Source organism: Charadrius vociferus, unplaced genomic scaffold, assembly GCF_000708025.1.
Source record: "Charadrius vociferus isolate BGI_N301 unplaced genomic scaffold, ASM70802v2 scaffold455, whole genome shotgun sequence".
Classification (NCBI taxonomy): domain Eukaryota; kingdom Metazoa; phylum Chordata; class Aves; order Charadriiformes; family Charadriidae; genus Charadrius; species Charadrius vociferus.
This window is the reverse complement of record NW_009648550.1, coordinates 6258059-6274844: the sequence shown is the minus strand read 5'-3', so window position 1 is coordinate 6274844 and position 16786 is coordinate 6258059. Positions and strand designations below refer to the sequence as shown.

Here is a 16786-nt window from a genome sequence, read left to right as displayed (position 1 = left end):
TGAAATTTATTACCAGGATAACTGTGTTTATATCACTGTGGCTGTAGCCTTTTTCTGTTACATTTACTTTCAAGTTTTTTGTTTTTCCCAGGAGGTTTTCCCTCTGCTCGCCGATGCAGCGCACAGCCTGGCGCTGCGGTAACCAGAGTTCACATTCCCAAACCGAGACTCCCATGTCGGCAATTTCCACTGAAGTCAGACCTTTGAACATTGGACACGTTAGGCTTTTGGCTTTGGGAATTTGCTTATGGCAGTTCTCAATCTCCGTCTTCTTTCACAGGGAACCTGCAGGCGCTGCCGAGCCCCCAGCACACACCTTCTCTGTAGTAAGTGACTTCAGGACAGGTTTAACGTGGCCCAACATATGTTTCGTTCTTTATAAACGTCATCTTTGATTTTATTTTTTATTTTTTGGTGCTCTGTGGGCATCCTTACAGAGTAATTACTCTTATTACTCTTATAAAATAATACCTGCTTTGGGATTTTAATTCGGTTTTTAAGCCTAGTAGATTGTGCTGGATTGACTCTGCCCACCAGGGAGGCATCTGCTGTATTTCAGATTTGTGTATAAACATCTTAAGTTCTATTCAAATAGCAAAATACTCGATAATGTACTGTATTTCAGAGGGTCTCGGTAAAACGCTTCCTAAATTATCCGCTCTATGGAAGCTGCTGTTCTTTTGATAGGAGTAACGCTGGATGTTTCCTTGGAAAAAAATCAACCTAATATAGGCTGATGTAGCCAGAGGGGCATCTCACTGAAATGTATGTCCTTTCACATAAGGGAAGTGATGAATTTAAAAATGAACCAAAGCAACTGGAAATACTGTTGGTTTTGTTGTTAATAATAAATGATGATAATACTTAATTGTTAATAATATTAATAGTAATAACGCACTGACTATTCTGTAGAAAATGTGCCTCTGGGATAGGTAAGTTTTATCTTCCCTTTGTGCTGGCCCTTTTAATTGACTCGTAGAGAGGAGACTGGAGCAAATTGAAATTGCAGCCTTCACCCTTGCAAGTCAGTGTCTGCCAGTGGCCATCCTCAAAGTGCTGGGAGAAAACAAAAGGTTTTTAGATCTTAATCCCCTTCACTTCATCCATCGGGATGAGACGGCACTGAAGTCCCAGAGCTAACCAACACTGCTGCATCGGACTTTAGTGGCAAGTGCTTTTTTTTTGGAAAACCAGAGTTTCCTACAAGACCATCTTGCTATTAGTACTTTTTTTAAATCCTCATAATCGAAAAGGTGGCTTCCAATCATGCACCTGCTTGCAGAAAATCCCTAAACTGCAGGGTTTTGTCATCGATGAATTCACTAACACATAAACCCTTAACTGCGTCCTTCTAAACCTTCCTTCTGACGTGGGCTTAGATACCTGCATGTGCTTCTTCCACCCCCCAAATCCCATGGGCGTCTGTATGATAAAATCCCGCTTCCAGAGAGCATCTGCTTGGAGGAACAGAGGGAGAACTCCTCTTTCCTATAACTGAAGAGGCGACTCTGCTCCAAGGGGCTCCCTCTGGCTCCGAGATCTTTTTGTGCAGGCACAACGCAGGTTGCTGCGGGAAACCTCTCCTTTGTGAAGGCCGGTCCCGCCGAGAGTATTAAATTGGCATTTTACTCCCTGGCATGCGTTTGCACAGGGGAAGCAGGGTGGTGGCAGTTGGGTATTTCCATCTTGTTTTCAATTATAAGCATTTCATTGTCGAATGTTGCTGGTTTATTATGTGATAATTAAATATGAATGATCACGCAGTCATCCTGCCAAAGAGGCTGTAGCTGAACGAAACCAATTCCTCCCGTCTTGCTGAATGGCTTTGGAGGCAAAAGGAGTGATCTATTTGCTGTCCCTTATTTTTGCTGTCCTATTGTTTCGGTATCGCTAGCTTCAAAACAGCAAACTAGGCAAGTAATTACAGACATAAATCAGTGCAGGGATCAGTGTGAGGTCAGGACTGCTTTGCTCGTAGCCCAGCTTTACTCAGGTGCCTTTTGCTGAATAACAGAGAAGTACATGGCTGTGAATTTTGTGAAAAAGTGATTTTATTAGTGACGAAGTGTATATTTTGACAAAGTTTGACCCCTGCGTGCTTTCGAGCAGGCATTGAGCAGCCTCACCGTGCCTGGAGTGGAGCCTCCTCTGTCGGCGTTGCATGAATGATGGGCCATTGGCCAGGCTGGATGCCACGGTCAGCATCCGATATGCCATGGTTGGTGTCCAGTATGCCACAGTTGGCAACCAGTATGCCACTGTTGGTGTCCAATAGGCCACAATCGGCATGCAACGCAGACAGGCTGCAGCTCACAGAGGGACATCTCCTTGGGGTGACCACAGTGACTCTGAAAACTTGGCGAGTTAAATAAGATGCAGCCATAGATATTTAGCTGAAGCAAATCAGCAAAGCAAATGTGTTTTCAGTAGAGCTGCGCTGACCTATGGCCCTGGTCCTTAATCTTATTCTTGCGCGGTGTGTATAAACGTGACGTGGTGTTCAATGGGAGTCAACTGCTGAAAAATGGATGCAACCACGTGTTACAGTCTTCAGATGGTACTAGCTGAAAATCGTCAATCTTTCTTGAAGGAGAGTTGTAACCAAGCACTGCTCACCTCCCATCTTACCAGGAGCACCAGTGTTCTGGACAGAAATGAGTAGGGATGGGTGGGGGGTTGTGGGCAGTCTATGGGAGCATGTTCGTGTCTGCGGTGCCCCTACACACTCATTATCCAGGGCTGGGGGGACTTTGCAGTATTAAGTCACAAATAGGGCCACCACCGCTGCCGCCACATGGCATCTGTGATGTGGACGTCCCAAAGCCATGGTTGTGCACAGTGGTTTGCTGGATGCTGTGTATTGTAAGAAGGAGATGTAGTTAAGTATTATTTTTCCCTCTTCCCCAAGTGTCTCTTGTGCTAAGTTAACTAAGAGGCAATCCCCAGTGGTAATTCTGCTACCCAGGAACGTACCGTTTTGTGAACCCCAGTGCCTAGTAAACTAGATGCTACTTTGCATTCCAACAGTTTGTTAAAATAACATGTGGAAGTGACCACTGAATGATTTTCATTTAGCTTATCCATACCCTGTAAATCAGATTCAGCCCACCAGTATGGCTCGATGTAGACAACTGAATAATAACAAATAGAAAAGTAGTGGTTTTAAGTCTCTGCTTCTGGCTGCTGAACACCCACCTCTTAAACTGGGGTTTTATTGAAGAGTGTCCTGGGGGTGCATTCCAAATCTCAGTTTATGATGTATACCGAATAACCCCTCTTTGTTTATTCATTTCTGCATGTCCTATTGTAAGTAATTATTGAGATCTTTTTTTTCTAGCAATGGGTTATTCTGAGGTATGTGACCGAAGAACATAACACATCGCTATGGGTATTTCTTGGTGAATCATAGACTTTTTGGTGGTTATCTTGGTCAGAAATTAAACAAAAAATAGTATTTAATCAAAGCAATTTTTTATTTGCAGACTATTGTTAGAGGAAATAAGCCTCGAAAGGATACTTCAATCAACGGCCTACTGGAAGAGTTCGACAATATCTCGGTGACACGATCCAATTCCCTGCGGAAGGAAAGTCCTCCCACCCACCACCAAGGAAACGCAAACCATGTGCCGAGGCACCAGGAGGAAAACGGTTATATCACCTATTCCCAGTACTCCAGTGAGTCAGACACTACAACAGACTATGTCGTGGAAAAATATCGAGATAAGACTCTTTACGGGGAAGAGTTAGACAGGTATTACAAAGGGAGCTATGCCGCCAAGCAGAACGGACACATGATGAAAGTGACATCCCGGGACATCTATTATTCGGAAGTGACGCCCCTGCAGTCGGACCTCTCCAGGTTCCTCCCAGATTACCATGCACACCTGGAGGCAAAGCCCAGACCACTGGAATACGGCGGCCTAAAACTGGAATATCAGCGGATCCCCAGCGGATCCTCCCTGGACTATAGAGATCCCTTTCCTTACACCCCATCCCGAGCGTCAGTGCAGAGCGAGTGCCCCAAGGAGAGACTGGACTACAGCGACAGCGACTGGGGACATGGCCTGGGCAAGGATGACTATGACAAGAGGCCAAAGTCGTCCTACGTGGACCCGGCAAGCCCTCAGCCAGCAATGAGGCAGAGGTCCAGGTCAGGCTCTGGTCTGCAGGAGCCAGCCATGCCCTATGGAGCAAGCGCTTTTAAAGCACACCAGCAAGGACACTCCTACAGCTCCTACACCTACCCCCGCTTGTCCGAAACCGCGGCAGGCATCCCCAAGGTAATGTGACATCCCTGGTGACAGTGTTGCCAGGGCAGGGATCTGCACCTTTTCGTAAGGAGTGCAAAAAATTAAACGGGTGCAAAAAGTTAAGGGCAAGCAGCCATGCTTGGGCAGGCGATGCTGAACGTGGCCGGTAACATCCCCAGGAGCTGCGTGGCTGCCGCTCAGTGGGTGTGAAAACCTACCCGCTTTACTTGGGTATCTGAAAGTGGGTGTCAGGGACCAGTGGGTTTAAGATACTTATTAAAAGGCAGGTTTAGAGATGCCCAGCTTCCAGGGGTTTTACTTGGGATTCCCAATAACCCCAAGTTCTCTGGCAGTTTTTGTAGCATTAGGAGTTCATACGCCTGTGCAGATCTCAGCAGGAGGTGAGAAGTTGGTCAGGTTTGGATATTAGATACTTTCATATTTGAATTGTTACTGTGCAAGGGTGAAACCTCTGTGTTTTAGTGTGTATATTGTATTTATGCCATATTTATATTACAGAGTTTATTAACCCTTTGCCACTAATGAGAGTAGTAGGTTACCCCTCTCCACTTTGTTTTTAAGTAGTGAAATAAAATCAAAGCCAGTTATCTCACTCAAGGCATTTCAGATGTACTTAAAAAAAAGGGTTAAGGTGCAAAAAAGCATTTCAACTGTGGTATCTAAAGCAGCTCCTCTGCACAAGTTTGTAGCCTGCACTGCCTTTTCTAAGTCATATGAGGAATATTACCTGTACAAGCTGTCCTACCCTCCTTGCAGTAGTTTGCTGTAACTATTTGTTCAGTTAAGAGAATAACACTTTTCTTACATGTCTGGTCATAGCTGCGATGACGACCTGCTTAAACATCTAATATTCTGCAAGAGAGGTTTTTTCCTTTGGCGTAGATTGCATTGAACGTTACCGAGTTCCCCTAGCAACGGGCGCTGAAATGATAGCTCATTTTTCCAGGGCTGAAACAGCCTTGGGTTGCCGTGACTTACCAAATGTGCTGAGGTAGGTAGCTTGTCAGGTGGTGAGATCTACTCTGCTGTTTAACGAGGATCTGAATGGTGCATTTTCTTACTGGCTCTGTGCACTGAGAACATGGTCCTGTCCAGCTGCAGATCCAGAAGTCGTCCCAGGTCTCTGCACATCCACGATAGCCCTATGCCAGAGGCATGCCTATATCTTGCTTGCTTGTGTTTTGGCTGCTTTGCTGATCCTGGGCTGCAGAGTTGTATGTAACTAGTACCCCGTGGTAAAGGGAGAGTGATGTGGTTTTATTCCACATTGCATTAAAGCACAGAGCTGGGCTTTGGGGTTTGAGGATAAATTGGCCGGGGGGGGTGGGGGGAAGTAGAAAAGTTTGCCTGCCTTTCCTGAGCTGGGGGTGTGATGGGAGGGATGCGTGTGGGTAGTTAACTGTGCGCCAGAATATGGATTCTGGAAGTTGTGAGGAAAGCCTGGGATGGGCTATCTGCCATTTCCTTCATTGAAAGCAGTCATTTTGTTAGAGTTTAGAAAGGAGGACAACTCCAGTAATTCATAGACTCTCTTCCGCCTGCTCCTGCCAGTTTTACAGCATTCAGTAGGGCAGAAGACAGAGGTATATTTTATAGGACTCAAAGCACTCCAGACACTTTGAAAAATACCCCATTAAAATGCAGTAACAACTTTTATTAAAAAAAAAAAAAAGAAAAAAGATGCCTCTGTGCAAGATTCATGGTGAGCTGTTCCTCTCCTCAGAGCATCGAAAACACTCCTACAGCCATGGTGTATTGAAACTTGATGATTCACTGTTGAATGCAGCAGTTCCAATTCCCAAACCCATCCACAGCTCCCGGAAGTGAATAGCAGTTTCTTGTCTTGGACGATTGCTGGAGAGTCTTCTTTTCAAGGAGGCGTTAGGAAGATAATGGTTCAAGATAATGGTTCAGGGTTTACTAAATGAGAATCAGGTCTCGAATCAGATATTTTATAAATGAGGTTGGCTTTAACATATAATTAAAAGGGGGAAAAAGTAAGCAGTGAAAAAGTCTGCAGGCACAAATATATGGCTTCAAAATGCATTTAACAAAGCTGTTCATTTTGGCTTGTATATGTGAAGGGCAGGCTTGCTTCAGCATTATTTGCAGGTGATAGATGTCAGATAAATCAAATTTATGCCCTGTTTCTTCATCAGTGATTTCAGTGGTGTTTCATTAGAAGACTTCTGCTTGGCCACCGCTGCGCAGTGGGACTGTGGAAGCGTAGGGACCCAGTGGCTCAGATTTGGTTCTCCCTCTGATCCAGCCCCGTGTTGCTCACCTGCTCTCCTATTCCTGCAGAATAGCTCGCGTAACACTTGCATGGGGTTGCCGTGTGTGCTGTTACCCCCACAGCAGAGAGATTACATCCCACTTTGATCAATATCATCACATGGTATCAAAGCCATCCCGCCAGGTCTGCTTATTACACAAAGGTTTTCTCCTATTTTTGGACAGTCTGTAGTGCATGTTTTCCTTTTACCCTCCTCTTCATCGGAGGTGGCCCTCTTAACTTTTTGCACCAGATCCTATTGTTTCAAAGCTCCTTTCCCTGTCATTTTTTGGTAGCAGCTCTCCCTGACCCTCTCCTGTCCCTCTCCCAATGGATCGTTGCTGCTCGCCCCTTCCCTCCCTGGTACTGCTGTAACATAGCAGAGGTCTCTCTCTAACCCGGCCGCTGCTCAGCGTCACCATTTGCCTGCTGTGCATTTTGCAGGCACTCCGTGCCAGGAGGATGTTTCCAGCCTGGTGAAGGCAGAGCCAAGCCTTTGCAATCAGAAACCCTCTCCGTTTTTCCGTTTTCTCATTCACCTGCCTTTCCACAGATGCTGCCTGCCATTGCAACACGGAGTCTCTCGGAGATTTCCACCGGCAAAGCACCAGAGAGTAACCTTTCCCCTTGCAATCTCCGTGTGATTTACAGAGCATCCCTTCCACACCTTTTGCTTTGGCAAACTGAAAGCTAATCCAACCGAAATCCGGTTTACGTTTACTGAAAGGTGAGCCCGTCTCGCCAGGGGCTTGCCTGTCCCCTAGAAGGGTATGGCTGCGGCTGCCGGGCTGCGGCTGCCATCTCTGCCGCAGTCCCACTGCAGAGCAGGAGGGGACCCTGGCTGGGATGGAGCGGCTTGCCCACGCTGCCTGCCTCGCAGGGAAGGTGCCTGCCCCTTACAAACCAGCAGGTCTTTCCTCCGCATAGCGGTACAGAACGGGCATGGCGGTCACCAGAGCGGAAACTGAAATGAGTTTAAACACGGCGTTAGAGCCGCCTTTTAACAACGAAAAGACCTGACTGCCGACGTGGCCGCGTGCGGGTAATGCTGCGAGCCGGTGGAGCGACCCAGCCGCCAGCCACGGGGTATCGCTTTGCACCCCGGCGCCGTGATGGATGGCGTGTCAGAGCTTCGGCTGCTCCTTTGACCCAATCCCGAATGAGAGTAGGGCTGGTTTCTTTTTTTCCTTTGTAGTCTTTAAAGCATTTCCTTTCAGTAGGTAATTGCATTCGGTAGCAGAAATAGAATTATTAGTGGAATAAATTGTGTTCGATTTTGCCGTGATGTGAAGCACTGCGTCAGGACACAGCCTCACAGAAGAGGTTCAGCTGATTTACTCCTTTTAGCTCCTGGGTTTTTTTGTAGGATTTCATGGGATTCAGGCAGGGAATGGGTTTACATTTTACTGCAATGTTAACCTCAAAAAGCTTTCAAAAATTCTTAGTAAGCATACTGAACCCCTGAATTTTCATTTTAAAATTTCACTGCGGAATTTACTTTCGTCAATGTGTTAAGCTTAGGATGTGCTCAGAAATATCAGGCGTGGGTGAAGCCTCAAATAATTGATTAGTGTGGATTTATCCAGCTTGAATTTCTAGACAAGGCTTTTCCCCATTTCAATAGTTAAAAGAAAATGATGTATTTACAGCCAAAGCAATAATTTATGTGTCCCTATGTACACAGATATATAGGACAGGGCTAGATTGAGTTCCCCTCCCTCCGCCAAACCATCTGAGCACTTTTCCATATTAATTAGTTTGGCAGATGTAATACCCTTCACAAAAATCATGGTGTCTCCGACCCCCTTCTATTTTATGGCTGCCCCTGCCTGATGGAGTACGTGAAGTGATGTCGGTAATCATGTGGATGTTTTGCTTATACAAAACCAGCATTCTTGGAAGCGGCCGTACAACACTGTTACGCGCTCGCTGGACGCTCCATATGGCTGGTAGCTGTCAGCGTGTGAGTCTCGGACGGCAGCAGACTCCAGCTTCACGTTTCCGAGGGGAATTTCTGCGCAGCCCCTCTGGAGCGGCGTTCCCTCTTCCCCGCTAAACCTCACGTGACATGAAAAGACGGGCACGCCTGGCTCACGCATGAGGTGGGAAAGCGCTGATATAATACTGCACTGGGAGGCTTTTCTCCCCGCACCGAGGCAACTCCAGCTAGAAACTCCTCCTCGCTGTGCAGCAGCCTACAGTGATAAATTGATGCTGCGGCAGATTTTTTTTTCTTCTTTTTTTTTTTTTTTTTGCAGTCTTAGCATAAAATGGTCAGATGATGTTCCACCGCAGAATTCAATTTCACAGTTCAGTTGGGTCCTTGATTACACTGCCAAATTCAGATTAATGTGCATTTAACTAACATGGATCAGGGACTCCTGGCCAGCAGCCAACGGTAATAGTAGCAACCGTGAGCTGTGTAGAGTTTGCTGCTCTGTCCACCCCTGTGCACTGCCACTGAAATTGATTGATTAAATGAATTCATTGCCATAATTATTTGTAATTGTGCTACATCATGAGCCTGTGTCAAACCACCCCCCTGCCCTGAGATGCTCCACACATTGGCAGGAGTCACATATGTTGTATCATAAACGTGGAGATACTATTTTCTGGGAGAAAAACATTTGGTTTTGTTTTGGGTGGGGTTATTTGTCTTACATCCTTTTTTTTTTTTTTTTTTCCAGTTTGGATAGAAGCAAGCTATTGTATGTGCAAATGTGAAGTACTTGTTTGCTTTCAGTGTAAGAGGCTTAGAAAAGCTTGGAAAATAAAAAGAAAGAAAGGAACCTGCAAATGAACAGGGCCTCCCATTGGGATAATTTCCTCTGCAATTGTCTCTTGATTTCAGATGAAAATTAGTGGTTTCGTGACACTGCAGTTAAGTAGCGTGTCACTCTTGAAAATGATTTAAGAAATGGTAAATTGAGTTAGGCTTCTTGTCATACTGCTATATGCAGTCACTCAAACAGCAGCCCGTAGCAGGGCAAGACAGGAGGTGACGGGGATTTCAGGGTACCACCGCCTCTGCAAGAGGAGGCTGGGTCATCCCTGAACTGCTGGAGAAAAGCATAAGAAAAGACTCGGCTGAGAGCCAAACCCCGGGAACTGGTATGTGAAAGGAAAGGCACAAATTAGAATTTGCCAAAGGGCTTCTGGTTGTGAAAAGGACGAAAGGTTGGGGGAAATGGCCCAGAGAGCCTGCAGGGCACTGCAGATACAGAGCAAATACACATTTTGAAGCATACGCTTTTCATTAAACAAAGATTATTGTATCTATAAACAAGTACCTGGACAGAAAAACGGACCTGAGATGCACAAGAGAGCTCCTGGTCTTCCCTGGCCTCATTTTAGTGCTGATGAGAGCGCAGCAGCTCAATGATCTAAAAATCTCTTTTTGGGTACAGGGCAGCAGTGTCACGTTGAGAAGAACGGGTACATGCGGGAGCACGTAGTGCCAGCGCCTGCTGAGGACCTCTGAGGAATGCCAAAACCGAACTGAGTGGATGGACAGCAAGAAAGCTGTCTGTTTACCCGCGTTCTCTCATCTCCTTTTGCGTTGCAGGTGGATTATGATCGAGCACAGCTGGTCGTTAGCCCACCGCTCTCTGGATCGGACACCTACCCCAGGGGCCCCGTAAAGCTACCTCAAAGTCAGAGCAAAGTCAGCTATTCAAGCAGCAGCTACCAGTACCCTCTGGTCTACCACAAAGCGTCCCACTATCACCAGCCGTCTCTCCAGCCCAGCTCTCCCTATATTTCCACCGCCTCCTACCCCAGCTCCCCAAGTATCACGTCAAGTGCTTATCCTCCACCCAGCTGGGGATCCTCCTCAGACCAGCAGCCCTCCAGGGTGTCCCACGAACAGTTCAGAGCTGCCCTGCAGCTTGTGGTCAGCCCCGGCGACCCCCGGGAATACTTGGACAACTTCATCAAGATCGGGGAGGGCTCCACGGGGATTGTCTGCATCGCCACCGAGAAGCACACGGGAAAGCAAGTTGCCGTGAAGAAGATGGACCTCAGGAAACAGCAGAGAAGGGAGCTGCTCTTTAATGAGGTATGTTGTTTTGGATGGTGTGACGGGATTTGTAGGTGGCAGGTTCAATGGGAGACGTGGGCCAAATGACAACCACAAGAGCCAAATTAATATCTTTTTAAAAGAGGTGGTGACTCCCATGTGGATCTGTGCTGTTTAAGTGCTGTATAACCAGACCAGTTTCAGATTAGCTGCATCTCCTCCTGGCTTTAAACCTATAATACGGTGGGAAGTCAGAGTAAACAGCTTAGAAAGCCGTGGGCTGCTCCATGCAGCGTATCAGGTGCACAGGCATAGCCTGGCTGTCTTTTTCTGACCGTTTGCTATTCTTCCAAGATGGAGGATCCAAACTAGCCTGACTATCCAAAAAAGCATGCGCACCGTATTCTGGCATAGATGTGATTCTCGTTTCCTCCCTCCTTCCTCTCCTAAGTCCCTTTGCTTTCTTGATGGTAACCTACCAAAGAGCTGACAGCCCTTTTTTCATGGAACCACGTGTGTTAATTCCCACATCTCCTTTCCTGAATGGTTGCAGCCAGTTCAGAGCCCACAAGTGCTTCTGGAAGATTGTTTTCCCCACGTACATTATTTTAAATTTAGGAACATTGGTTCTTAACACTGGTCAATGCCAAAACCACTGCAGGCCCCCAGGGAAGCCAACAGTTAGCACAAACCATTTGCTTCTGTCTTTTGTTCCCTGTATTTTAACTATAAGAGGATCTTCCCTCAGCACATAACAGATCGGTTTCTTTAAAACCTTTAAAAACTGAAGAGTTTTAAATTAAAATAATAGTTTTTAACAAACGTCACACAGTTCTCTTTTGCACAGTCCGTGACTGTGTATTTTGGCTTTGTTCTGCCTCGGCTGGAAGACTGCACTGAATTGCGTTGTGGTAGCTCTAACGGAGCATCTCTTGAATGGTAACATCTTGAAGCAGGTCCTACATGCTGTGCAGGATCAAGCTGCTTCCCTGACATGCTCCAGTCACTCGTGTCATCTGAAAATTTCCTTTCAGCAGTGCTGAAATCCCTCCGTCTATAATGAAGCTTTCCCTGGCTGTTGTTTTGGCTCCTGGTCGCCTGTCTGACATCCCTCAGTACCGTGTGGTCATGGGCACCACGTTGGCTGGGCTGCTGTCACTGTGGCCCCAATTCTGCACAGTCCCTTTTAGATGTGGGCATCGAGACATCTTATGAATATCCCCTATATTACCAGCATTCTGTTAAAATTCTTTGCAAAGTACCGTTTGGTGCATGATGAAGAAGACTTTGATTGGTTGAGCGATTGATCAGGTCAAAAAAAAAAAAAAAATCTCTGTTGTACTGAAAACAACTGGCAATAAAAAAGCAATGAAATAAACAGTCCTGTTCCTGCAGTCTGGAAAAAACCCAATTATCTACCACTTATAATTTAGGAACTAAAGGTTCTTCCTTTTTCCTAATGCATTTATGATGACTGTTATTTTTATGTAAATATATTGATTTTGTTTATGAGTTGGCATAAGGATTAGGGAGGATGTGATTCATAGCAGAACCTTTACTAAGCACAAAGAGAAAAGTACAGTGAAAAAGAAGGTCAAAACAAGTGTCAGATTATGCTTGTAGCAATTCACATATCGTCTTTTTCATCCTCACAGGTTGTAATCATGAGAGATTACCATCATGAAAACGTGGTTGACATGTACAACAGTTACCTTGTTGGCGATGAGCTGTGGGTTGTGATGGAGTTTCTGGAGGGCGGCGCTTTGACAGATATAGTGACTCACACGAGGTGGGTTGGGCGTGCTGCGCCGGGACCAGCAGTGTAAATCCCACAGCGGGAGCCAGGCAGGAGGGAGATGCCGCGGCTTTCCATCGCGGATGCCTCCGGCCCGAGCTCCCCAGACCCCACCTCCTGCTGAGGGGAGCTGGGTACCTCCTGGCTCTATATATGTATTTTTACACATGTGTATTTATTGCTATATATTTGTATTTACATACAACATACATACAGACAAACATAAAAATACATACATGCATACAATATACATACATGGGAAATATATAGATAAATATCTATGTCTATGCATGTGTATACATATATGTGTGTGTGTATATATGTATACTTATGTGTGTGTATATACATGCACACACTTATACACATACTGTAGCGTGCGCTCTAGACCAGCATAAATAAGCCACTGCAGATGAATTCCTGTCAGTACTGTTTTTTTTTAAACAGAAGGGAAAAGAAATCTCTGAAAGTGCTGCTGGTAGACGGAGGTTTGCCAGCACTTTGGGAGGTAATTTAGCAGTGAAACAACTTCTATCCATTAGTTCCTCAAATGGCAAAAAAAAAAAAAATCATCTTTTCCTTGGTTTGGTGATCTGTATTGTTGGTTTCGCTGTCGTAACTACGTCAGTTGTAAGAGTGTGTAGTCAAACCCCATGTAACCACGCTGCCAGAAATGTTAACTGCAAACCAAGCCAAAGACATAACGGGATGAGTATTTTTATATCAGAATATTTGTGCTTACGGTAGAGCTTGTTCCCATATTTCAGTTAATACTGTACCTTTTAACAAGGCTATTCTCCAGCACAAAAGCTGGAGTGTATGGAACTGCTTTTCCTCTTCTGAGTGGAGACATTAGATTTTACAGCCCTCTTTACATCTGCTCTCCACTCATCCTGATAAGCAGGATAAAATGAGGTAGGGAAGAGGAAGTATTTATTTAATTTCTTCCTCTTGAATTAACAAAAAAAAAAAAATCCCACACCATTCCAGTGGGGGAGTATCTAGGTGAACAAGAAGAAAAGCAAGGAATAGTAAATTAGAAAAGTTATCTTCTCTCATAGCTTAATGATACTCTTAGATCCTACCAGAAGCAGAGTTGTAACACAGGTCTTTTTTGTTTTTAGTGTTGCCTTAGCTGATGTGCTGAAATAAATCACAATATTGCAAGTCGTTTGTTAACTACTGCTCCCCAAAACATTTAAAGCTCCATCTTAGATATTTCTGACAGGAGTTTAACAGCAAACAGATGTTCCCTGGATACCACTTCTTAAGAGCTGTCATCTATTTTCTTACTCAAAATAGTGTTTCCTTAATCTTCTGCGTTTTTTTTACATTGCATGACCTTCCCTCAAAGATTTTGCTAAAAAACTGCAAATGGCATACAAAGCTAAAGCAGAAATCTCCACGGGTATTTTTCTGCTCACGTAGGAGAGATGCTGGGGACATCCAGCGATGGGCAGCGGGGTCAGGGTACGCCACCCGTCCTGGCCGTTGCCATCGCACTGTGGCAGACAGCTTCTTCCAGAATGGGATTTGCACGCGTGCACAGAAATCAGGACTCTGGCTGTTTATTTTTCTACTGCAATACCCTGAATATTTTTTAGAGAAGGCATAAAAGCAAAGGAAATGGTCTCAAAGAGCTACACCCAGGGCCTGGTGTTTTGTCTGCACAATTAAGAGTGTTTTTTCTTATATGTATTCCATGCCTGTTTCCATCCCAGTAGTGATTTACCCTCCTTGGCAAGCAGTGAGTTTACTGTAAATAAGGCATTTCCGTTATTTCCCAGAGGGAAACAGGCTCACTCTAACAGGCTACATCACACAGTACGCTCTGCTTTTTTAGTGCCGCAGGGAGATTTATCCAGATCTCATTGCAGAGTTGTCACCCCTCGTCTCCCCTTTTTCGACAGAAATAGGACCACAGAACCGTTGCCTAAAAGAGCTGCTGCCTGTCTGTATACTGGTGTGAGGGGGGGTCTTGTGCCTCTTCGCTCCACCTCCCCTCTCCCACTGTCTTCATTAACACTCAGCTCGTTTTTCTGCCTCGCTGTTTCAGGATGAACGAGGAGCAGATAGCGACCGTCTGTCTGTCTGTCCTGAGAGCCCTGTCCTACCTGCACAACCAAGGCGTCATCCACCGCGACATCAAAAGCGACTCCATCCTTCTCACAAGCGACGGGAGGGTGAGTGCCCAACGTTTCCCCTGTCGGCTCTCGGGGCTGGCGTGAAAATAGCTGCGCGTGTTCAAAGTGACACTAACTTAAAATAAGCCGGGCGCGTGATACAAGGGATACAACCTGTGAATAACTTGTTAGAGAGCTGAATCAGAAGAACACGGGCCTGGCCAGTGATTGACATCTGCGCTGCACGCAGAGTCCCCAGGGGCAAATTGGAGCTGTCAAAAGGCAGTGGCAGAAGAAACTGTGCCATGTGGGTGATGCTTAGGTGACTGAAGACCTTCCTTTCTGCTGCATCACTCCTACCCTGATGCCTCTCAAAAATATTTTCTTTTTACTACATTGAGTTATCCTTTAGTTAGCAAGTTTTTATACATTGCTCTGTTTTCCCAAGCTAGTTAGGAGGTGTAGAATAATTACTAAAATGATCAGTAATACAGCATTGTTCACACATTAAGGAAAGGTATAAAATCAGAAGGTTTCTAGGGCAGAATACGGCTGCAGCTGGTATGCGAAGAATCCGCTACATCTGCGATTCCCTGTACAATATTGCTTGCAAAGCAACACGGGGAGTGGAGTGGGGTGGAGATTCTACGGCCAAAGCCTGTGATAATACACCAAATATGGGAACGAGATGGTCCTATGGAACTGATCAACTGCATACTTACTACCCTGAGCCAACAGTTTGTCGGAGTATGACAAAATGCTGTCCTTTGTACGAACTTTGCTCATTATAATGTCATTATAATACCAAAAGACACCTCCATCCCAAAGGCTACCCGCCTCCAAGGTGCGACCACTCCTCCTTGAGTCTGCGCCCTGAATTTTTTGTAAACTATACTTTTAAATGAGAGGTGAGAGAATTTTATGCCAATCATAATAAAAGTTATTTATGACTAGAGTCACTCAAACTCCACCTTGAAGTTAAAAAATAGTATAAAAATCGCCCAGGAAAGGGGCAGTATCAGGGAAGACGCCATCATGAACAAGTCGAGGAGGACTTCGTCACTGGCTGCCTTGACTTCTGGGATCAGTCGGTGGGCTGAGCCTCTCTTCCCCCCAGTAAGGACGCTTGTGGGTAAGATTCGACTACTTGGCTATACCAAGTGCTTCCCCGGGAAACTTAGAAATCTCTATATAGAGTGGTTTTATAACTTAGCGCATTTGTAACCAAGCTATATTACTGACATCTTTAGTATTCGCACGTGCTTTGCAGACAGTCACTATCACTGGCGATCCAAAAGAACCTGCGTGTCTGTTGCTTCAATAAACTGCGCTGTGTAGGCAGCAAGTCGTTTGGGTTTCTCACTGAATGCGACCAGAGTGGCCGTGCTAGTTCATGAGCACAACTGGGCTGAAGGTGCAGTCCACTATTAGTGTATTCACAACTCTAACAGTTTACTATATATTAACGTGCCTGGACTGATAGTGGTGAATTGGGCATCACTCAGAATTTAAACCCAGCCGCCCCTAGCCTCCCACCTCGGTGAGGAGTGTTAGAACGCAAGGGGGTTTATTTTCTGCCAAAACTACTTCGCCCCTTAACGCAACAGAAGGCTACCAACAATCTATATCAATAGGAAATATTCTGCATTACTGCTGAAACTCTCCCTGATGGTGAGAGTAGCTTTTACCATAGGTGCACTCACAAGATGCTCGATAATACCTGTCCCACACTGCTGTTTGCTTGGATGGGTCTTTCTTTGTGTTGTTGACGAGTGGGGCGAGAGGGAGAGAAAATGCTGCACGTGACCTGCTTAGTAAGCAAAATAAAGTTTGCGTGCAAAAAGAATATTACATCAGGAGTGTTTGGTCCCAAAGAAATTATGATTCCCTTACAAGGAGAAAGGTGGGTTTGTGCTTTGGCATTTCTGAGCACACACAACTGTAAAACACGAGGCCCTAAAACCTGGGGCACCCAAAGGCTTAGGCGGAGGGAAGCCAATAAGACTCTAATTTCTGCTTGAGTGAGGCACTAGTTTGTATCTCACCTTGTGGCCCCATTGAGATAATTTGAGTAAAAACCAGTGCACTCATGGTCCCATAAGCAGAACTTTAGGGTTACTCCATTGGCGTTTCACACCTGTCCAAAGCAAGGCTTAGTGGGTTGGATTGAGCCCAAGAGCGCCTGCTCAGTCTGGAACCATACTTAGATCTTCTCCTTCAGAAGGTGAAACTCTTGGCTTCCCAGGCCTGGTCTGATTCCCTAACCATAGTCTCACCTTCATAATTTGATTTCCTCTCCACCAAGGG

General features: G+C 45.6%; 1 protein-coding gene across 1 annotated transcript in view; it reads left to right on the top strand.

Annotated features, from left to right (window-relative positions):
- The window catches only part of PAK7 (p21 protein (Cdc42/Rac)-activated kinase 7), a 45596-nt gene that overhangs the window by 23813 nt on the left and 4997 nt on the right, over positions 1 to 16786 (top strand). Inside the window, exons 3-6 of the mRNA XM_009886035.1 lie at positions 3483 to 4280; positions 10112 to 10603; positions 12220 to 12353; positions 14413 to 14539. Coding sequence (XP_009884337.1) covers positions 3483 to 4280; positions 10112 to 10603; positions 12220 to 12353; positions 14413 to 14539 — 1551 coding nt within the window. The remainder of the gene's footprint in view (positions 1 to 3482; positions 4281 to 10111; positions 10604 to 12219; positions 12354 to 14412; positions 14540 to 16786) is intronic.